The following is a 23,108-nucleotide window of genomic DNA, read 5'->3' as shown; positions in this document are numbered from 1 at the left end:
CTAAGAAGCTACTTGGAAGACTCCTGATCGCTCAATGTTAATCTCATTGAGAGTCTGAGTTGCAGAATGGATAAAGGGCCTTGAAACCCAAAAGAGCCTCTGACTTACAGACTCTGGGCAAGTCTCTTAGCTTCTAAGTGTCCCAGCTACTCTCTAAATCTCTGACTTACCAACAAGTCGTTAGTCTTCTTTCATAGAGGGAGTTTCCATATCAGATAAATTTAAGATTTGCTGGACAAATAGCATCTCCAGGCCACACCTGAATCACTTAACATACTAACAGCTGCTCCATGCTATTTAGTTACTGATCTGCATCAGTGAAGGGAGTTTCCCACACTGATAAAATGCACAAAAAAGCCATAAAGTGGATGTAAATGGGGGCAGGGGAGGGGGTCTGATGCAGTGGCCCAAAGACTTTTGAATCCAATGCCTTGGGTTCCAGTTTTGCCATTTGCCTCTTGAGCAACCTTGATCAAGTTCTTTCTCTTGGGGATCCTTTTTCCTTATAAATAAAAAAATGATACTTGTAGTACACTGTGTACCTACCTTGAGCAGCCAGATGGCCCAGGGGATAGAGCATCAGGCTTGTTGTCAGGAAGACTAACTAGTTGGGCAAGTCATTCACTTCATCCTGTTTGCCTCAGTTTCCTCATCTGTAAAAAGATCCAGAGAAGGAAATGTCAAACCACTCCAGTACCTTTGCCAAGAAAACCCCAAATGAGGTCACAAAGAGGCAGACATGACTGAACAGTCTACTTCCCTGGGTTGTTGTGAGATGAAATGAGCTAAAGATATAAGTACTTTAGAAATCTAAAAGCCATATATATTTCAGCTATCTTTACTCAAATGGAACATTCTCTGAAGAAGGTCTTAATAGCCAATGCTTGTTTATGGTACTGGTCTGAAGTGACCTATCAATAATCATTTAATCAACTGGCATTTTTAAAGTTCCTATTGAAAAGCAGTTGAAGTTGCAAGTTTGGAGGTCGAGAGGTGGGGAAAGGATAGGTAGATCTGAAAATCATAAACCTACAGATGGTAATGAAAGCCATGGGACCTGATAAGATCACCAAGTAAAGTAGTACAGAGATGAGCTGAGGGCCTAGGAAAAAGCCCTGTGGGATTCCGACTGTTAGAGAGCATGACACAGACGAGGATTCAGCAAAGGAGACTGAGGACCGGTTTGACAGAAGAATAAGAAAAGAGTGGTGCCCAGGTTACTTAGAGAAAATAAGTTATCTATTATATATATATATAAAATCTGAGTGTGTATATGTATGTTTGTGTGTGTATATGTATATACACGTATATGTGTATATATGTATATTATAGAAGAGGCTGATCTATGATGTCAAAGGCTACAGAGAAGTCAAGAAGAATAAGAACTGAGAAGAAACCATTGGATTTAGCAATTAATTGATCATTCTCCTAATCCAAACCCTATCCACAGAACCAAGTAGATTCTAGTATTTCAAACATTTCTAGGTTTTTGGAAACTCCGACATCCACATTAGTTTTGTCAGAATAGTACTCAGAAAACATAAAATGAGCAATTATTGTTGTAGAGGTATGAAGTTATAGGACTGGAAACGTTTTCTGGAGCTCTGATAAGGTGAAAATCAGATAGTCACCGGTTCTTAGGAACAATCTGCTGTTTTCGGTATTGTGGTTCCCGGTTCCCAATTGCTGTATAATGTTTGGTGAGGTGGAGCCTTACATACTAAGTGTGATTTTTAAAATTGCAGTTCCACGGCCAAGGATTTGTAAATTAAGATAAGGAAGCATATTAGTGCCTTCTCCATCCTAAATTATGTAGATATATAGGATGTCCCAAAAGTTTTCACGTAGTTTTAAGCTATTAATAGCAGCTACTTTAGGCTATTAATACCTTAGAACTGCATTAAAGGTTTGGGGACACTTTCTCCACATATATGATATATTTCTCCGTTGAATGTAAGTTACTTGAAGGCAAAAATGTTTTGTTTTGTTTTGTTTTGTCTTTGTATCACCAGCATCTATTACATTGGGTTCCACATAGAGCATAGTATATGCATGCTGGACTAGATTGGATACCTTCAATGTTTGAAAGAGTTTTTTCCCTATAATTGTTAAAATGGAATTTTGTTTAAATGAATACATTGCTAGAAGTCATATTCCTACTCTTAAAAGACTGAGGGGGGTTCATTTTAGATGAGGGGATAATATGACCTTTGTTCTTTTTCAGCCATTTTTAGTCCTGTCCAACTCTCTGTGATCCTGTAGACCATACTGTCCATGGGGTTTTCTTGGCAAAGATACTGGAGCAGTTTGCCATTTCCTTCTCCAGTGGATTAAGACAAACAGGGTTAAGTGACTTGCCCAGACACAGCTAGTAAGTGTAAGTAAGTCAGTAAGTAAGTGTCTGAAGTCAGATCTGAACTCAGGTCTTCCTGACTCCAAGCTCAGCACTCTAACCATTGAGTCATCTGACTGCCTCTGGGTACCCTTGGAGCTAGGCGATTAGTTCCTGAGCCTCAGTTTCTCCATCTCCCTGTCAGTGCGCTCCGGTCTTTACCCTGTCTCCAAACAAAATAGTTTCCTTATAGCTTTTACCTCTTTGCCATCCCCATCAATCCTACAATGGAAGATACATTCTATATTCTATATTCATTTCTATAAGCTAAAACATCCTCCTCTAGAAATCCTCTGTTAGAAATGCAAGATTCAATTCAAGAACCATCTTCTGTGAATGACCTTCCCTGATCTTTCCATTCCAGGCCATTCCAGCCACTAAAGCCTTACTCTCTGCTCCTTTCTGCTTTGCAACAGATACTCATTTATATGTGTGTCATCTCTAACATTAGAATGTGAACTCCTTGAGAGTAGGGACAGCTTTTTCTGTTTCTTGATATGCCTAGAGCTTAGCATAGTACCCAAGACCTAGTAAACGTAAATTTTTGCTGATCAATTAAGCCACTTTCTTATTACCTTACTTTATCCAATCACCTTTGACTTGGGAAGAGGAGCCTGGGAAAGGTCCCTCCCTCTCTTGCAGCTGGAGCTGTGCTGTGCTGTAGTAATGGAGGCTCTGTCTCTGGGGGCTTTGTAAGTCCATAGGCAGTCCAAGAACACCAAAGACTATTCTTTCTTACTACAGAATTTTGGGATGCTGTTTGATGTAAGTAAAAAAATAAAAATAAATTAAGAGTTCTGAACTGATTAAGGAGTGAAAAAATTCTCTTCAAACATTCTCTCCCAATTCTTTCCTACCTTATCTCCCCTCCCCACCACCACCACCATTTACTCCAACCTTCTGTACTCCTTCCCTTTTCTTCTGCAATCTAGTGATAGTTTTTTTTTTGGTGGTACAGTTTGGGTTTTGTGACTAATATGAGAATTAAGATTTGTTTTCTTATCATGGTTGGGTTGCTTAAGGTGGGGAGGAATCACTAGACCCTTCTTGATGCTATTTATTTAATTGTATTTTATCTATTTTAGAGTGAGAAGGAAAATATAATTATATTTTAATATAATAACCATCCATTTTTTTCTAATTAAGCTTTGAAGATGTTATTGAATTAATTTTTAAGTTGAGTTTCAAACAGTTTTGGAATGAATGTTCCCCTTTTCCGTGAGCTTTACTCAAAGAATCACAGAATTTCAGAGCTGGAAGGAATTTTAGATGTGATCTAATTCCCCTGACCAAGAATTCTCTGTACCCACATTCCTAAACAATTGATCATCTAGCCTTTGTTTGAAAGATGTCTAGTGGAGGATGCCTTCTGAGGCATCATTTTTTGATAGCTCTGTTAGGAAAACTTTCCTTCTATGTAGCCAAAATATGTCTCTTTACAACTTCCATTTTCTCTTAGTTTTGCGTTCTGGAGCCAACCAGAACAAATGGAATCCCTCTTCCATTTAACAGCCTTTTAAAAACTTAAAGATAACTATCATATCTCCTGTAAACTTTCTCTAGGCTAAACATTCCAAGTTCCTGTAACAGATTCTTCTAGGAATCCCAGAATAGATTGTTTCTCTAGTTCCTTATAGGACATGATCTCCAAGCAGACAGAACCTTCATCTTCTATTATCTGAGCAACTAATGATTATTACACAATAATAAATTACATAGTCTTAACTATTTTAAAAATTGTAAGTCATCTGTTAGCAAATTGTGTTCATGATGCGATAGGTCTCTTAGGTAAGGATTAGTAAAAAAAAATTAATTGACTTTAGTGCCCAAGAGGTACTGAATGGAGAATTACTGAAACTGATTTTTAATATAGTTATTGCAAAAAAAATATAAGCTATAGTTAGATGCTTTATGTTTGCCTCTATATGAGAAAAAAATGTAGTATAAAGTCATATAGATGTCAAGAAAGACTACCATATATGAGAAGACATTCTAAGGGAAGACATACATTTCTCATGTGTGTATTGTAAACGTACATATATGCAAATAGTATTCAAATCTATTACTTATACAGCCACAAAACCTCAAAACTAGAAAAAACCTCAGAGTTTATCTAAGTTGAATCCTCACCTGAAACAGAAATCTCTTTTGTGATATCTCCAACATGGTGTTCTGGCCTCTATTTAAAGAGGTCTCAAAGTGAAGAGGGAAATGTTGTGTCTTGACAGCCAGTTCCATGTCGGGATAGTTCTATTTGTTGGAATTTTTTTTCTCAAAGTCAACCTCTGAAACTTCTATCTAGATTATTTCTACCTAGGCCAATGAAGTAAAAAAATATACTATGCCTTCAATATTCCAAAACCATGCCTTTGGATGTCTACTTCTCATATTCTTTGTGTATTTATGTTCAGTAATGTTCGACTCAGTGAACCCATTTGGGATTTTCTTGTCCAAGATATTGGAGTGGTCTGCCACTTCCTTCTCCACCTCATTTTGCAAATAAAGAAACTGAGGTAAACAGGGTTAAGTAACTTGCCCAAGGTCACATAGCTTCTAAGTGTCTGACGTAGGATTTTAACTCAGCAAGATAAGTCTTACAGACTCCAGGCCCAGCACATTATCCATTGGGCCACTTAGGTACTTTTCTTCTATTCTTTCCCAATCAAAAACTTACATGATTCATGAGAAATCCTTATCACTATTTCTAGAGATGGAGATGGGAGATATAGGGTATCAACTAAATTCTCTTAGTGGTAGATGAATCATATCAAGAAGCTAGGAATGCATCATTTTCTACAACCAAACTTAACAGTGATAATAACAATTAGCCTTTAGATGGTGCTTTAAAGTTTGCAAAGTACATTATAAATATCTCATTTGATTCTCACAGCAATAGTCATCTTTCAGTCATGTCTGACTCTCTGTGACCCCATTTGGGATTTTCTTGGCAAAGATACGGGAGTGGTTTGCCATTTCCTTCTCCAGCTTGTTTTACAGATGAGGAAACTGAGGCAAACAAAGTTAAATGACTTGCCCAGGGTCACACAGGTAGTGAGGCCAGATCTGAAGATTAGTCTTCCTTACTCCAGACCCAGCGTTCTATCTACCGTACAACCTCTCTGCCCCCACAAACTGGGCTACCCACCTTCAAGTCTTCACCTAGCTAACAACTGACCTAACTTTACTATCAATTATCAGTCACTATTTCTAGATGAAGTGACGACAGTGATAATGTTATGATAATGTTGTGTTCTCATGCATAAATCTGGGTCCAGGAAGTAGGAAAAAGAATTATCTACTGTTATATTGCCAAGCTGTAGAAAAGATTGTTCAGAGGCCAAGCTGACCTTAAATCTTAGACCTGCCAGTGATGATTGTTCACTAAAGAAAAGCCATGAACGGAAATGGTTGCTCCCTTCCCTCCTCCTCTTTCTTCGTAGTTCTTATCCCTACTGAGATTATTACCTTTTTTGTGAGAACACTCCCTTGCCTCCCCATCCAGCCGCCCACTTCCACCGTCTTTCTGGCCAGCCTATCTGGATTGCTTGTAAAACTTACTTGAAAATTTTAAAACATGGAGTTTGGAGTTAGTTTTATTCCTTTTAAAGCAAAGAAAAAACTTATGTTTTAGCCACAATTTTATAGCATAGGGTTCAATTTAAAATTTTATATTAGTTTTGCCTTGCCTCTCTGAGCTTATCTGTAAATCTGGCTTTGTTTTTGTTGGTTCTAACTGGATGTGAATATTTCAAAATGTTAGTTCTGTAGAATGTAGAGTTGAACCTGATGAAAAGTAACCACTGAAGGAAACTTGAAATGATTAGTTTTGACATATTTAGATTTATACTTTTGTAAATTGATATGAATGGTTTTTCACTTATCTGAAAGTTGAATACTTGATTTTAATAGGGCTTCATCATATAGTAAGAAAGGAATTGTTAATATCTGATGGTCTCATGACTCATGTCTTGTGGCATCGTTACCCATTTTATCATCATTGATAAGCTTTGTGTATTTTATCTGTTGACCACTAACCTTCTTTTTATCTTTTCAGGAATTTCAACCAGAGTCCCAGAAATCATGTTAGTAGGATCTCAGTCATTCTCCCCAGGAGGCCCCAATGGGATTATTAGAAGCCAGTCCTTTGCTGGTTTCAGTGGTCTGCAAGAAAGGCGATCCAGGCAAGTACCACACAGTCCTCTTGGGAATGCTTGCAACTTGAGAATGAAAGTGAACCCTGGGGTTTTACTTTCTTCTTTTGAGTAAAGGGCTGTGCTTCCTTGGCCGAGGATATAAACCAAACACTGTTGTTTCTTTTTAAGTAATAAGGGTTTCTCCAGCAAAGGAGATTTTTGTGAAGGTTTAGAGTAAACTAATGATGTGGATAGTTAATTTTTATTTTGAAAACTGTCTACAGATGCACCACATTTTCCCTGTGGGCATACAGAATTCAGAGGCTATGAGTGACATATTATTATATTGTGCTAGGGATTAAGACTATGCCTCTGACAGACTGGCTTTGGGAGAACAGACGTCATCTTCAGGACCCATTGAGAGAAACTGGGGGATGGGGGTGAGTCTCTGCTTCCCTTGGAGAATTAACCTGATCTAAAATTGATTTTGCAGAGATCCAGTTTGTGATCTGAGACAGAACTTTTTTGATTCATCATGAAAATATAGGGCAGCCAATAAGCAAAATACCATAAAACTTGTCTTGAGCTTTTTGCAAAAATATGAGATTATAAGGTCATAGATTTAGAGCTGGAAGGGACAATCTTGTACAACCCCCTCATTTTACAGATGGGGAAACTGAGGACCAAAAAAGGCCCACAGATAGTATCAGGACTAGGATTCAAACCAGGGCTGAGAGTTGAACCAAGACTCTGGGACTCCTCAGCATCTTTCTTTCCCTTCAGTCCCACTGCCCTCCAGCAGTCCTATCTCAGCACTCTCATAGGGTATTGTCTCCATCTGCCTCATGGCTGTACACTTTGCAAAGCTTTTCCTTTTACTTGACCCAGGTTGTAATCATAAAATCACAGGATCACAGATGGCATTGTTGTTATTGAGTTATTTCAGTCCTCTCCAATTCTGCACAACCCAATTTGGGGTTTTCTTGGTAAAGATACTGGAGTGGTTTGCCATTTCCTTTTCCAGCTCATTTTACAGGTGAGGAAACTGAGGCAAACAGGATTAAGTGAGTGCCTTGCCCAGGATCACACAACTAGTAAGTGTCTGAGGCCAGATTTGAACTCAGGAAGATGTCTTCCTGCTTCTAAGCCCAGTTCTCTACCTACTAAATGCCACCTGACTCTTCACACTGATGGTGGTGGAGGTGGATTATGATTTGCCAGTGGGAATGAAAATATCTGCTAGTTTGCTTGGATCCCTCTGTTACCTGTTCCTAATAATAGGAGGCTCGGTAATTTTGTCACTTTGCCACACAATTGGGTTAGTTGTTTTTTGTGTAATCTTCCTAAACTGATGGCTGGGGTCCGTTTGCCTTGGCATGCACTATAAAGAAATAGCTACTCCTAATGTTACTTTGAAGCATCTTGTGTCCTAGTGAGCCCAGAAGAATTTTACACTCTCTCCCACTCCATAAAACTGCAACATGAGAAAGTTGTCATTGGGGCTGAGGATGTTTACTTCACTGTAATGTGAGGTAACTGGGAAATTCAGGACTCTGGCAAGGGGGCATCGATTCCACGAGCAATAGAGCATGTCCCTTGGTATTCTGAAACACATCTTTTGATAGACTTGACCAGGGGCCTATCTATTCATGCCACTTTACCTCCAGATCTTTGTCTTTTGCCCCTTACAAGTTCACAGTGGACAGATATAACTTTCATTTGGAGTGTATCACCTAAGTAAGAGGGGTCAGCCTCTGAGTGTTAGCTAGCTAGCAGTTACTAGAAAAGATCTCAGTGAGTCACAAGCCAAATACTATGAAACCAGGGCAGAATGGCTCAAATCTGTTCATGTACAAGGCAACGTTTGTCCTCATCTGGAGACAGTGGACTGAGAAAAGATGATAAAATCCAAAGGTACCTTTTTGGCAAGGTTTTTCCTCTCTCATAAATGCATCAGATTGAACAGTTTTGACCTTTTTTTTTTTTTTTTTTTTTTTTGGTAGATGTAATTCCTTCATTGAAAATACTTCAGCACTCAAGAAGCCTCAGGCCAAACTAAAGAAGATGCACAATTTAGGATACAAAAGTAACAGTCCTCCCAAAGAGCCTCAGCCTAAAAGAGTGGAAGAGGTCTACCGATCCCTAAAGAATGGACTTGAGTAAGTCAACACTGAGTGGCCTGCTTGCTGAAACAGTATCTTTCTCTCATCTCTCTGTTTCTTTCCCTGCTTCCTTTTTCTTTCCTTCATTCCTTCCTTCTTCCTTTCTTTCTCTTCCTTCTTCACTTCTTTTTTCTTTTCCTTTTATTATTCAGAATTTGGACTCTAGTCATGCCTTTGAAAACAGCTAATTGGCTAATTTTTTAAGGTGTTCTCACAATGTCCAATGAGTCTTGCGTACTGCAGAGGACCAAAAGAAGTCAGAGAAATGTTCCAAACCATTCCTGAAGATTTGAAATAGGTGGGACTTTCATGGCATGTCATAAATTCATGACACTAATATAGCAAGGCATAAGTGGAAAGCATGCTAGATTTTGAGTCAGAAGATTTGGATTTGAATCTCAAGTTTGTTTCTTATTACTTTTATGACCTTAGGCAAGTCCCTTCTTCTCTAGATCTCGGTTTCCTCATATGTAAAAGGGAAAGGTTGAATCATATGACCTCTCCCTTTCTTTCCAACTCTGAATCCCATGACCCTATGATCAGAACCAGATCTAAAGAGATCATCGACTCTTTGTGGTCCTGTGTATCAGCTGTCTGTTCTTGTCATAAGAGAAGGTGAAAAGAAAAGAAATCCCACATTTTTGTTCGGTAGTATACAATGCTGTACTCTTCTGAATATAACAATACTTTAAAAATTCACATCTCATGAAAATAGGTTTAATAGGAATGTATTTGTAGAGGCTGTATCAGATTGACTGCCATCTTGGGGAGAGAGGAGGAAGGGAGGGGGAAAAAATTTAAAACTTATGGAAATGAATGTTGAAAACTAAAAATAAATTAATGAATAAAAAAATTCACATCTCTACTCTAACAAAAAAAAAAATCACATCCCTAATTGTCAGTCCAAGAACAGTGAGTACTGAACACAGCTGGATATGCAAGAGGATAATAAGCAGAATAAACATTGCTCCATAAAAGAATAGTTATGTGAAGGATAAAAGCAACTTATAAACCAAACTCTGACTGTATACCAAGATCACCTCACTGGTTTCCCATAATTCAAGTTTGATGACTTTCAACTTAGTAGATTTTTGCTTAATCATCCCTCCCAGCATTTGAAACATTCTGTCACCTTAAGCAGGTTATGAAAGTCAAGAAGTGACACTAGGCAAGGGACTTAATACTTCTAATAACCTTACATTTGTATGGCTCTTTGTAGTTAATTAAGGGCATGACTTCAGTTGCTTCATCTGCAAAATGAGACAGTTGAACATGATGATCTTTCAGATCATTTCCAGATTAAAACTCCATAGAACTGTACCTATGTCATTTTTGCTTTGAGGAACTGAGGAGGATGGTGTAGAGTCTATTGTTAGATTTTATTTCCATCAGTAATTCTTTGCCACTTTCTAACCCTGACTGTTTTATGCACACAAAATGTAATTGTTGATGATTGTGGAATAAATCTTCTCAATAGATATCATTCATGGGATATAAGACTTCCCTGATGTATAACAAGATATTTATAGTCAGCATTTTAGTATACTCCATTTATTCTTCAGTAAGTACTACAATCCAGATTGAGGATTCTGTGAGTTCTACCTTCACAACATTGCTTGTATATCCCCTTCCCTCCATTCACACCCACCTCCTCCAGCGCAGAGCCTAATTAGCTCAAGCTATTACATCATATGATACTATTGCAATACCTTGCTGGTTGGTGTCCCTACCTAAAGTCTCTCCCCACTCTGACTTATCGTCCACTCTACTCCATGACCAAATAAACCTTTCTAAAGTACAGGTCTGATCATATCATCCCCTCTGTTCAATAAATGCCAGTGGCTTCCTACTTCTTCCATGATCAACTATAAAATTCTATGTTTATCTTTTAAAGGCCTTTATAACCTGCTGCCTTCTTTTTTTTAAATAATATTTTATTTTTTTCCCCTAATTACTTGTAAAAACAATTTTTACATTTATTTTTTAAGTTTTGAGTTCCAAATTCATTCCTCTCTTTTGCCCCTTCCTGAGACTGTAAGCAATCTGATAAAGATTATACATGTGCAATTATGTAAAACATATTTCCATGTTAGTCATTTTGTGGGAGAAAGGAAAAGAAAAGGAAAAGGAAAAATAGTATGCTTCAGTCTGTATTCAGACTCCATCAGTTCTTTCTCTGGAGCTAGATAATATTTTTCATTATGAGTCCTTTGGATTGTCTTGGATCATTGTATTGCTAAGAATAGCTAAGTCATTCACAGCTGGTTGTTGTACAATATGTTCTTCTAGTTCAGCTGGCTTCACTTTGCATCAGTTCACGTAAGTCTTTCCGTCTCTCCTTGATACTTTTATCCATGCCATGTGTTTTTGCTCTGAGATAACTTATACTTCTGTGTTTGAAAATTTTTATTTGCTATTTCTCGTCTTATGGAATCATTAGCATCTATCTGGTCCAATTTAATTTTCAGTGAGTTTGTTGCTTAGGTCAGGTTTTTTCACCTTTTCTGCCAAGCTGTTGACTTCCCTTCCAATTTTTTCTTCTATGGCTTTTATTTCTTTTACAGTTTTTTTCCTGTAGTATTCTCATTTTTAAAAAAAAACCATTTTGACTCTTTCAGTATTCGTCTCTTCTAGGAATTCTCGTTAGACGTACCCAAGTTGTGTTCTTCTTTGAAGTTTTGCTCACAGATGCTTTGTAGTCATTCTCCTCTTCTGGGTGTGTTTCTTGAGCATCCTTGTCACCATAGGGCTTTTTATGGAGGGATTCTTTTTGCTTTGCTCATTCTTTCAACATACGTCCTGACTTTGGACTTAATGTTAGGGCTGGGCTCCAAGCACTTCTGGAATGAATTGGGCTGACCCTGCTGGTGCTTTCTTGGGATATCAAGTGTTGTGTTATTCCAGGATCCCAGGGTCAACTCAGGCTGGGTTCTTGCAGCTTTAAATGCTCTCAAAAGTGTTGTGATCTGGGGCAAAGCCTGATTACTGCCCCTTTGGTCTGAGTTCTACAAGTTTCTGACGTGGGTTTAAATCTGAGCAACAAGTCTTTGTATTTACTCTATTTGGTGTTCTCCAGAGTTCAGCCACTGTTAGCCAGCTGGGCGTAACTGTAGGTTCCCCTTTGGTCTGAGATTCCTGCCTTGGTTATTCTACTCCATGCTTCAGACTGGACGGGAAGTTGGAGCTAAAATTCCATTCTGCCCCTAAGGTCTGAGCTACACAGCTGCTGGCGGTTTTGGAATTTGTCCCTTACTTGGTTCACAGCCTAGGGCCTGAAACCACTTGTTACTCTGGAATGTTATGCCTAGTTACATGTCCCTTTCTCAGTTAGCCCTGGATTTGTGACTCAGACCTGGGTAATAAGCAACAGAGCCACCAGTTTACCCCTATTCCTGCACTTTGCACATGTTTAAGCCTCTTTCTGCTAGACATGAAATCTCTTCTTGCCCTAGTGCACAGCCTGCCATTGTATGGGGATGCTCTGCAAGACCTCTCCCCAGTATCTGCAGACTTCTCTTTCTGTCTTCCTGTGCCAACCTGAGCCAGAAAAATGACTTGCTATGATTTTTTTCCCCTTGACTTTCCTGATATGGATTTGTTTTGGTACATTTTCTATATCTATTTAAAGGAGTTGAGGGGGAGCTCATTATACTTCTTCCTGCTATTCTGCCATATTGGATCCACCTGCCTATCCATATGATATTGAATGCACCATGCACTATTGCCCCAGCATTTGTGATAACACAATAAAAAGAAGATGTAGGTGCCTTCATCATCCCTTCCACAAAACAAGACTCCTCTGTGTAATTTCCCTTCAAGGAGAGTTGGAAGAGGTCAGTAGTCATCACCAGATTTTGTTTGACATTATGCAGAGTTTACAATTGCGTTTTTGACCTTATCTTTATAGTGAGTATCTGGAGGCTCATCAGACAGAGTTGGACAAGTTGACTGCTCAATTAAAAGACATGAGAAGAAACTCTCGCCTGGTAGGTTCTATCCTGTCACTAATACATTAACAATCCATTGGTTTCAATCACAGAGACAGGGACTAATCTTCCAGGTACCAGTGGAAGGTGGGGGTGGGGAGGCAGCTTTTAAGAAAAGCAGATCTAAGTTGTAAATTGCTGTTTCCAATCTTTAAGTGTTTTAAAGTCATCAATATACTGTCCACTGGGTGTTGTAATTGTTTTGGGAAGAGTTTGGTTGAGAGAAAATCCAGAGCTCGGAAGAAAGAAGAAATAACCCAGGTTGGGGGAGGAGGAAGGATGTTTTGTGTGTACATTCTTATGTTCCTCTAGCATGTTGACTATACAGGCTAATGAAATTCAAAATGCTGTCATTCTTTTCTTGATAGAGGGAACATAGTGGTGGAGGTAGGTGTCAGAGAAGCAGCAGAAGAAAGAAGAGCTATAGATTAGGACCCATCAGAGAGAAGCAAAAATGCATAGAATTGAAAAGTTTACAAATTCCTTAGACAGGTTGATTATACACAGAATGCCTATCCCTCCCTAAAAAAAAAAAATCACCAGTTTCTTTTTGACTTTGAAAGGCAGCATGATGTAAATGAAAGGGCATTGGACATAGATCAGAAAGGCTTGGATTTTAGTCGTGCCTCAGACACTTACAGAATATGTGGTCCTGGGCAAATAACCTCTCTGTGCCTTAGTTTCCTTTTCTGTAAAATGAGAGTAATGAGTTTGATGGCTTCAGACGTCACATCCCAATCTATGATCATATGAATGTTGCCATTATTTACTGTGGATAGGAGAGGAGAGGAAGAAAAAGAAGGATTAGGGAAGGAAGTAGTTGTGTTGTTTCTAATATGGTTTTTGGAACAACCATTGTTCCACCTTACCTAAGTTAAGTGCTTGCATGCTGCTCAGCACATAAAAGCCAAAATGGCCCCATATGGCCTGAGTAATAGTGCTCAATACATTCTCATTGTAATTGCCTTTGGACCTAGTCGGCAATCTCAGCTGATGTTAGTACGTCAGTGTGAGCAACGTAAGTGTAAAGACAGGAAGCAAAATAAATAACTTTTCACTACCTTTCTTAGTTCTATAACCTGAAAGTACATTGAATGTGGAGATTTTAAATCTGATTTTCAACTTTGTGATCTTGAGAAAATAATTTTATTCCTCTAGGTTTCAATTTGTTCATCTACAAAGTGGTATATTCGGGTTACATCAGGGCTTTTTAGCCTGGAGTTTGTGAACTGTTTTTATTTTTCATATTTTGATAAATGTATTTCGATACAATTTATTTCCTTTTGGAATTCTGAGAAGGAGTGCATAGGCTTCAAGACTGCCAAAGGGGTCTATGACTGAAAAAAGGTTAAGAAAATCTTGACTTCACACCTATGACTTTTTCTGATTTCTGTATGCTTTGGACTCCAGGTTTGACTCCTAAGTTTATGGTGCTTGGATTTTCCCTCCTAGCAATGCTCCCTTATTTGTCTTTTCCTGTCTCCCCTCCCTTTCTCTGTCTCCCCACACTGTCTTATCCTCCCAAAGATGATCATAGGATCATAGATAGAGAGATTGAGATCTTCTACTACAACTCCCTCACTTCACAGATGATAATACTGAGTTCCAGAGAGGTTAATTGATTGCCCAAAGTCACACAGGTAATATCACTGGTGATACTTAAACTCAGGTCTTCTGATTCCAGAGCCAATGCTCTTTTCCCTCTACCATATTCTCTGAGTAGTCTAGCAAACTTATGTCCATTGTTGGTTCCAGTAGCCAAAAGATTTTTGAATATTCTTTGGGATACACTTAATAGTAGCAAAAATTTCAATGATGCTTCATTAGATCTCCCCATTGGATGAATTCTTTGAGAGCAGATTAACTGTAGAAAGAGTAAAAAACAATTCAGTGCCAAGTGTGGTGAAGAAAGAGGCATGATTAAGGTGTAATGTTTATTTAGATCTAAGAAAAGGGATTGTAGTGAGACTAATTTTCTTCAGCAAGTATTTACAAAGCATTTCATACATATACAAGACAAAGACAAAACATTCACTAGTCTCAAGAACCTTATAGTCTACTGAAATGTAAACTTATGTGGCTGATGAACCAGCTCTGAACTAATTTTTTCAAATTAAATTTTATTTCATTTTCAAAGATCCATCTTCTCTCCCTCGCCCTTCCCCTTCTCTCCCTCTCAGGAGAGCAAGAAAAACAAAACCCCTGTTATAAACATGCAGACAAATTCTCACATTGGCCATTTCCACAAAATTATGTCTCTCAATCAGTATTGAATGTTCATGCCTCTAGCTCTAAAACAATTTCAAAAGAGAAGTTTTAAAAGTGTTTTTGAGCCTATGCTGCATTTTAGGAAGTGAGCATCTCTAGCCTTTCAAAGTGACTGCTTTGAAGTAGTAAATTAATATTTACCTGGATGTTGATTTATAGTTAGACAATTCACAGGGTAGGTGATATGATAAATAGTATTGATAAAATTAGTCACAACTGGGTAAAGGGTAGAGTCTAGTTGAAAGAATAGTGTTGTGATATGCACTGAACTCCACTGCTTCTTAAAATATACCAGATGGGTATATTTGGGATAGAATTTAATTTCTCTGTGCCTCAGTTTCTCCATCAAATATGAATAATAACACCAACCATCCTTCTTCTTCAGAGTAAGTGCAAGTGAAGTAACAGGATTGATTTTTAGACATATTGAAAGCCTTGTCACCAAAGCTCTTATTAAACTTTTTATTTGGATGTAGTAACTGCCTTAAACCCTATAAAAGTGCAGGAGAATATATATACCACTTCTACCCATTCAACTGTCCCCATTACCCTCTTCAATTGACTACCTGTACTTGAATTCACACATTCTTCAAACTAAATATAGAAATCTAAAATGAAGGGGTATCTCACCTTTCAGAAACTGGTCCTGGTATTTGCAATAAGTCCAAATGGTTCTTGGAAAACACTCACCCACTTTTTACCGCAGAGAGAGTGTGAGATAGAGCCAATTCTTACTACCCAAGAGACAGGGTTAAAAATGCAAGTTAGCTTTCTTCAGTAATGTCAGCAATTTGGAGAAGATAAGTTTTAATTCTTCTGTTTCTTTCTTAATTTTAGGGTGTTCTCTATGACCTAGATAAGGTAAGTAACAAATTCGTCCCCTCATTTGCTTGGTTGTTATTGATTTGGACAAGGGTAAGAGGATTTACCCTCAGGACTTATGTGATGACATTTGAAAAACTGATTATTCTTGATTTCCTTGATATAATCTTTCATTTACAGAATGAACCAAGGAATGAATCTCATTTTGTCAATTATGCCACCTGTCTCCAGACTCTCAGCCTTAGAATATGCTTGTGAACTTGGTTCTTATTCCTAAAATACCCCAACAGTCTTTCATTTATTAATAAACCATTTTATTTCCCAAGAACTTTGAGTCCCTTAATTGAAACAAAAAAAAGCTTAAAAAAAGTACACAAAAAATGCAGCTTGCATACACCCTAGGAAAATATTATTTCATCTCAGGATTCTCATGACCAGAGTTTAATTATTTGTCCCACATGTTTGGAGAGAGGGATAGAAGGAATTTAAGTAAGTTCATGCTCCATAAAAATATGTATACTTATTTAAATCAGCTTCTTACAGTTTTATGTATAAGGTGCTCCTACATATAGGAGCAGGTTCAGGAGAGACAAAGAAGTATTCAGTGGCCTATTTTAATGATTGATAGTCTTTTCAGTGAAGAAATATATCCATATTAATTTAAATTAAGCTTCAAATGATTATTTTTTCAATTTTTTTTTTTTATTTTAGCAAATCAAAGCAATCGAAAGATACATGAGACGACTGGAGTTTCACATTAGTAAGGTAATTGATGTTCCTATCATTTTTCTTCTGGCTCTCATTTCTTAAGTTACTGATCAATATAGGTTTTCCTGAGTTGGGTCTATGGGGAACTCCTTGTAGAAGTGACTCTGGCAGGCAGGAAATTAAGGCCCACAGCAGACAATGGGGGTGGAAGAAGGAAGATTCAGAATAATGACTGAGTACCTGATGTTTATATTAATTCTTCTATCTCATGTAATCTGTCTACTCTCTCTCTCCTTTCTCACCTTTGCCCCATGTTTTAATGACCATACAACAGGGCATTATCTCTCAATTAGCATCATGCCTACTCCCTAAGTGTTTTCTCATTGTTTCTTCCCTCCCAAAAAAGTAACAAGCCATAAACTTTACAAGATTTTCTCCATTTTGGCCTCTGTTCCTCTTGCATCTTCATCACGAACTGATACAGCAAGAAAAAAAAATGTGTTGAATCTGATCATTAAAACTTTGTAGGCATCTGTTGATAGTAGAAATATAATCAATTCCACCTCTGTACTGGGGAGGAAGGGCTAAAAAATTAGATTATTGTCAGATTAAAAATCATTATCATTAAATCTGAATTCCCAGAAACAAAGAAGTATGTATAAAACAATTTTTTAATTACAGCATCAAATTTTTAGATTGGTAATTTATATATTGGTAAATTATATACACAGGTTATACCTAAGAGGGTGAGTGGGTAGAGTGTTTTGACCTCGTTACTTTTCAGTTCTGCCTTGTGCATTTAAATATCTATACATGCTTGTATAAATCAATACACAGAAACACAACTATGGTAACAGTATATAAATGTTCATATAGTTTTAATTGCCCAACAAAATGATTTTTAAAATCTCATCAATACAGAAAATTGATTTTTTGTTGATTGAAATAAATTAAAAGTCAGAGATTCTATATCTAAAGTTGCCAGCATCTCTTTAAGCTTTTATCTTAGATCTGATCCACTTTAGGGCATACAAAACCATGCTTCCTGCTCTTCTTTTTTCTAGAAGAAGAACCAGAGGAGCATTTTCCATCTTGGTTAATTCTTTTCCTTCTACGTCCCCTATGGCATTAGCCAATAAACAATCTTCATCAAAGGAAAGACTCTGCAAGTCCCCACTCAACTCCTTGATGAAAGGAAAGGAGCTGGGTCCATGCATCTCTTCCCTTTGAGTTCTAGAAGGTCCCTTTAAGGCCTGACTGATCAAGTGGATAGCCGCAGGGGATTCTTTAACAACGAGAATATTAGTTGCATTCTAAGAATTGTCTTGCTCTAAGTTAAGTAGAATTATCACTCTGTATAGAAGAAAAAATGAAACAGAGGAAATACTGTAACAAGTGGTAGTTCCTTCCATTGGGAAAACAGAAATTTGATTTTAAAGGAAAAAATATCTTTATAAAATTTGAGAGAAACTATCCAACTCATCGTTATGCCAAGAACATCAATTTCTAAGTTCCTTTGGAAGGCAAAGAGCTAGTGCAGAAATAAGAATACAAGTAATTTTAAACTAATTCGATTTACTTAGTAATGGTGTCTTGCAGAGGTGAAAAAGGTCTATTTTTGCCTGTGGAAGTGTTGTTCTCTAACTTGCCTCTGAAAGTTCCTTCAATTAATTATATTAGGAAGTCAACTTTGGATAGCTGAATTTATTATAAGCTGAAGGTCAAGGTGAAAGGTGATAAAGAAATATACCTTCTTCAGTTTTTCAAATGGTATCACAAAAATCCTACTTTCTATCCTCATTTCATGGAATAGAGTCTGGGTTCTGGAAAACTAAGACAGGAAAACAGAAGTTCAGGTAGGTCCCATTGAGTCAGGCTTTAAGCTCTGGTCAGCAAAGGTCATCCAAGGTCCAGCCTAACAAAATGGTAGAAAGACTGACTATCACAGGATGAAATTTTTAGCTGTCTCTTGAGATATCTGGATGTCACTGAGATCACTAATCTTTTTTTTAAGTAAGAAATATTTTACTGTGATTGTATAGTACAATAGTATTGATACTTCTGATAAGTGATGAAGAGTGAAAATAGAAATTGAATAGATATCATTATGTAAAAGTTTGAATACACAAATGTAAGAGAAGGGGAAAAGTTAGTTTTCTGTGCTTCAAAAAATAAAACTTGCTGATTTTAAGCACACAAAGACTACCCTATTGTCAAAACAACTGTCTCACTTTTCTTTCCTGCACCTAAAAAAATGGCAAAAAAACCAGGTTTCAAATCCCAGCTCTGAGTATTTTTATTTGGTCACTTATCCTTCCTGGGCTTTAGCTCCTCATTGGTAAAATAGAGAAAATACTTACACCACCTGTCTACTTCACAGGATTGTTATAGGAAAATTCATTGTAACCCTCAAGTTGTTATATAAATGAGTGTAAGCTATTGTTGCATTTTAACTAACATCTTTCACCAATTTGGGGTTTATTTTCAGTCTTTTTAAGAGAAAAAGAATTGTCAGAGTTAGGAGTTTTGAGTAGAAATAATAAACTAATCAAAATGGGCACATAGTTCATATGACTAGCTCCTTTTCCTTAATAATGTTTCACCAATGATTTCTTACTTGCTAATGTCAAAACATGAAGCATCATAATTTCTTCCATCAAGTAAGATTACCAACTACTTATGTCTCATGGATTAAATATTTTTATCATGACCAGGTGGATGAACTCTATGAAGCCTATTGTATCCAAAGACGTCTCCAAGATGGAGCTAGCAAAATGAAGCAAGCGTTTGCCACCTCCCCAGCCAGCAAAGCTGCCAAAGAGAGTTTATCTGAAATCAACAGGAGCTACAAGGAATATACTGAGGTATATGCTAATCCTTTCAGTCTAAATAAGGTCATTCCAAGAAACAAGCACCAAGTAAATGACTGCCTTGTTCCCCATCACCCCAGCAATACCCCCTCCATCCACCGACCCCCAAACTGAAGTTCTTCTTTTCTATTGTAATTTTTTGGCTATTTGTGGGGATTTGTTTCGAAAGTGAGTATTGGGCTTGTTTGGCTATTAGACAGTATCTATAGTTAGTATATTCAAGGGCAGTCCTGAATGATCTCACTCTCCATTTAGCTATTACACTTTGTACCATTCTTAAAATCTGATCATATCCTATCTTTCAGTGCATTGCATATATCTTTTCTCCTTTACAAGTTAGACTCTTTAAGGGTAGGGTCTCATTTACATCTTTGTATCCCTCTCAGCAGCAGTACCTTGTAAACAGGTACTCATTAAATGTTTATTGAATGAATGAATGAAATGTTTATTGAATGAATGAATGAAGCAGATGGGCTAATACCCCCATGCTGTTCAACTTGGAAATATTTTTCATTCCTTTTCATCTTTTGTCCAGGATGAAAAGTAACTGATTTTAGTTCTTAAGTCTAATATTCTCTCAGAGAGATATTGAAGGATGAAGTCAGTAGGGCAGGCATTGGTCAGTAAGATCAAGGTCAGGATAAAGATGTCTGCAGGTCCAGCTATCATATCTTTGAATCCATTTCATTGATACCATTGCCATGCTGAACCAAACAGCTTTGGTCTTACAGACATTTTTTGTGTTCAAATTACACTGTCACTGACCTGCAGCTGCACAACTATATATAAAGAGTACTAGTATTCTGTTAAGGCAGTGTGGAGAATGGAAGGAATACTAGATTTGGAGTCCAAAGACCTCAGGTTAAATCCTATCTCCAACACTTACCAGGTATATCTCTCTGAGTCTTAATATCCTCATCTATAAAATGGGGACAATAATATTTGCATTCTATGCTTCAGAGAGTTGTAGAGAAGAAAGCCTTTTATAAACTCAGTATAAATCTGATTTGTTCAAATCTGGCCCCAGACACATACCAACTGTGTGACCTTGGGCAGGTCACTTATGTGCCTCAATTCCTCATCTGTAAAATGGGTTAGAGAAAGAAATGTCAAACTGCTCCAATATCTTTGTCAGGAACATCTCAGATGGGGTCACAAAGAGTTGGACACAACTGAACAAAAACAATTTTACCTGGATGGTTTACTTAGATATGAAGTTTCCTGAGAGGAAGAGATAATTCCTTAGGATGGTGCTTTTGTACAACTTCATTCCGTCTTCTGCTTCAAGAGACTTCTGAGACCCCCAAGTATATAATGTCTAGAAAGGGCTTTGGGATTCCTTAGACATGGGCCCATAAGATGCACATGGTAGATTTTTTTTTCAAGGCACTTTGCTCTGATGCAGATATTATATTTTCCTTCTTAGAACATGTGCACCATTGAAGCAGAGCTGGAGCATCTTCTGGGGGAGTTTTCCATCAAGATGAAAGGTAATTTTAAATTCTTGCTGTCAGGTTGGTGGCAGTGCTCTGCGATGCACCAGGTTTCAGAGCCTGCGGTTTTTATATTAATTGAAAAGACCCAATGCTTCTTGCCACTCCTACTTTTCTGATTCTTTTCATCTCAACTCCCCCAATCCCATGAGATACAGATCCCCTAGAACCCCAGGGGATACTCATGCTGTGCAAAGCCTGCCTACCTTCTCTTCTTGGTGGTAATCCCAATAGTGCATGTGCCTTTTTCTATGTTTACAGAACCTAGCACTCTGTTGACTTTCAGATGGTTAATCACGCAAAAGTAAATATGTGAACACATACCATAGACTTATACTCCAGCTGCTTTAAAATACAGAAACAATCTGGATCTTGAGAAAAGAGAGATATTACTTAATGGATTATGCCTGGATTACAGCTCAGAGGTTAGAAAGTGCTGTGTGAAAGAACAGTCAATATTGCATGTTGAGTTTTCTTCTGAGTTTTTATATCTTTAACTAAAATTTAAAGTGGAGCTAGTATATAAACCATGTCATTCCAGATCTTTCCTAGCAGTTTGATCACTTCTAATAGGGCCTCACTACTTCCATGAGTAATGGAGTGACAGAAAAGGGAATTTAAGCCAACGAAACCTCAACAGGGGAGGTTCACTTGGGTGTGAGTCATCTGCCTCCCACTTGAAATTTTCTCCAGTTTCATGCCCTGTGTTTTGACACATAAAAAGCCTGTTGGGATGAACGTACTTAATACCACAGAGGCCTGAGCTCTGTGCTCAACTAATGCATCTATTTGCCTTTGGCAGCTGTGATGAATCATTTTATATGCCATTCAAGGGTTTCTCACAAAAGAATTACCCATGTCCCAAGTGAATAACGTCATGCCATTTTTTTAAAAACAATCTATAACTTTGCTTCCATGGGGAAAGAACATTGGCTGTGGACTAATTTAGAGGACCTCTGTCCATCTCTGCTGCCTTGGATAACTTAGGGCACACCTTTTAATCTCTCAGGGCCTCAGTTTCCTCATCTGTAAAAAGAGGAAGTTAAACTAGATGGCCTCTAAGTTCAAATTTAAATTTAAATCCTTGATACATGTACTCGTCAAATTATGCCCATTCCTTGATGCCCATTTTACTATGGCAATTCAGATAGGGGGAGGGGGAGTGGTTGGGTTTTTTTCATATTTTTTAAGGTCCAATTTATATAATATTTCATTTCTAGACTTTTTGAATCTTTTACTAATGGAATTAATTTACTACCAAATAATTTGGTAATTAGTTAACCATCTTGCCCAATAAAATGATGCACCAAATTTCCCACTATTTTTATTTGAAAAACAGGAGGAGAGGGCAGGAGAAAGAAGGGAGTGGAGGAGGGGAAGGAAGGGTCATGTAAATCCTTTTGAAAAGAAATCCACACCCCACCAAAAAAAAAAAGAACCTCATGTCAAGAGCTCCTGAGGGCACATCATCTAGGGGAGCTTGCTTTCTAATCTCTCTCTCCCAAAGCAGCTTTAATACGGTATGTAAGTATGGCATTGAAATGAAACATAGCTTTGGGGCAAGCTCAGGAACCATGTTAAAAGCATGGGTGAGCACTCTGTGCGTGCCGGCTGAAATCTGTATGTAAGCTGGGGTGAAAAGTTGAATGCTAAGAAGAGAGAAGGCAGCAAAGAAAATGAGGTCAAGCCAGATGTGCAAAACATGCTTCCGAGGAAGGAAAAAGTATCCAAACACTAGAAAATCTAAACATTTATGCCCCGTTGCCAAACTGGAAAGCTCTCGTTGTTAACTGAAGAGCTTGACAGTAAATATGTGAACACTTGTTTTACTTGGAGTGGGAAGTAAGGTTTGTGTGAAATTGAAGACTGAGATGGGAAGCCCTAAAGGGGACGGGAGAGGGAAGGAAGGAAAGAAAGAAGGAAGGAGAGACAGAGAGAGAGAGAGAACATATACAAATATTCCCCTGGGAGAATGGGCTTACTTTGGGAAAGTAAGGAAAGTGTGGGTGGCCATTTCTGTTGCAACATGTATGAAAAAAAGATTTTTTAGACAGTCTAAGTATATCTGAAACAATGTGACTAAAGTACAGGATTCAGCCTTGGAAATAATCTGAAATCCGTAGTCGGTTCAGAAAGAAAACTGCCCAGGCCTAAAAGAAATACAGGTTGTAATCAGACAGAATTGGCCAGGGGAGGAGGGAAGAAACAAATGAATAAACTTAAACATATAGCTTTCAGTAAGACCATAGCTTTATCTCTTTGAGCAACTGTTAT

General features: G+C 37.7%; 1 protein-coding gene across 6 annotated transcripts in view; it reads left to right on the top strand.

Moving 5' to 3' along the window:
• The window catches only part of RIPOR2 (RHO family interacting cell polarization regulator 2), a 262,117-nt gene that overhangs the window by 190,639 nt on the left and 48,370 nt on the right, over positions 1-23,108 (top strand). For all 6 annotated transcript variants that reach the window (XM_072603985.1, XM_072603982.1, XM_072603988.1 and 3 more), the window contains exons 2-8: positions 6,447-6,573; positions 8,529-8,684; positions 12,595-12,673; positions 15,779-15,802; positions 16,475-16,528; positions 19,186-19,335; positions 20,768-20,831. In XM_072603985.1, the coding sequence (XP_072460086.1) occupies positions 6,473-6,573; positions 8,529-8,684; positions 12,595-12,673; positions 15,779-15,802; positions 16,475-16,528; positions 19,186-19,335; positions 20,768-20,831 (628 nt within the window). In that variant the 5' untranslated portion in view covers positions 6,447-6,472. The remainder of the gene's footprint in view (positions 1-6,446; positions 6,574-8,528; positions 8,685-12,594; positions 12,674-15,778; positions 15,803-16,474; positions 16,529-19,185; positions 19,336-20,767; positions 20,832-23,108) is intronic.

Source organism: Notamacropus eugenii, chromosome 4 (genome assembly GCF_028372415.1).
Source record: "Notamacropus eugenii isolate mMacEug1 chromosome 4, mMacEug1.pri_v2, whole genome shotgun sequence".
NCBI lineage: Eukaryota > Metazoa > Chordata > Mammalia > Diprotodontia > Macropodidae > Notamacropus > Notamacropus eugenii.
The sequence above is the reverse complement of the archived record's forward strand: the minus strand, read 5'-3'. Positions and strand labels throughout refer to the sequence as shown.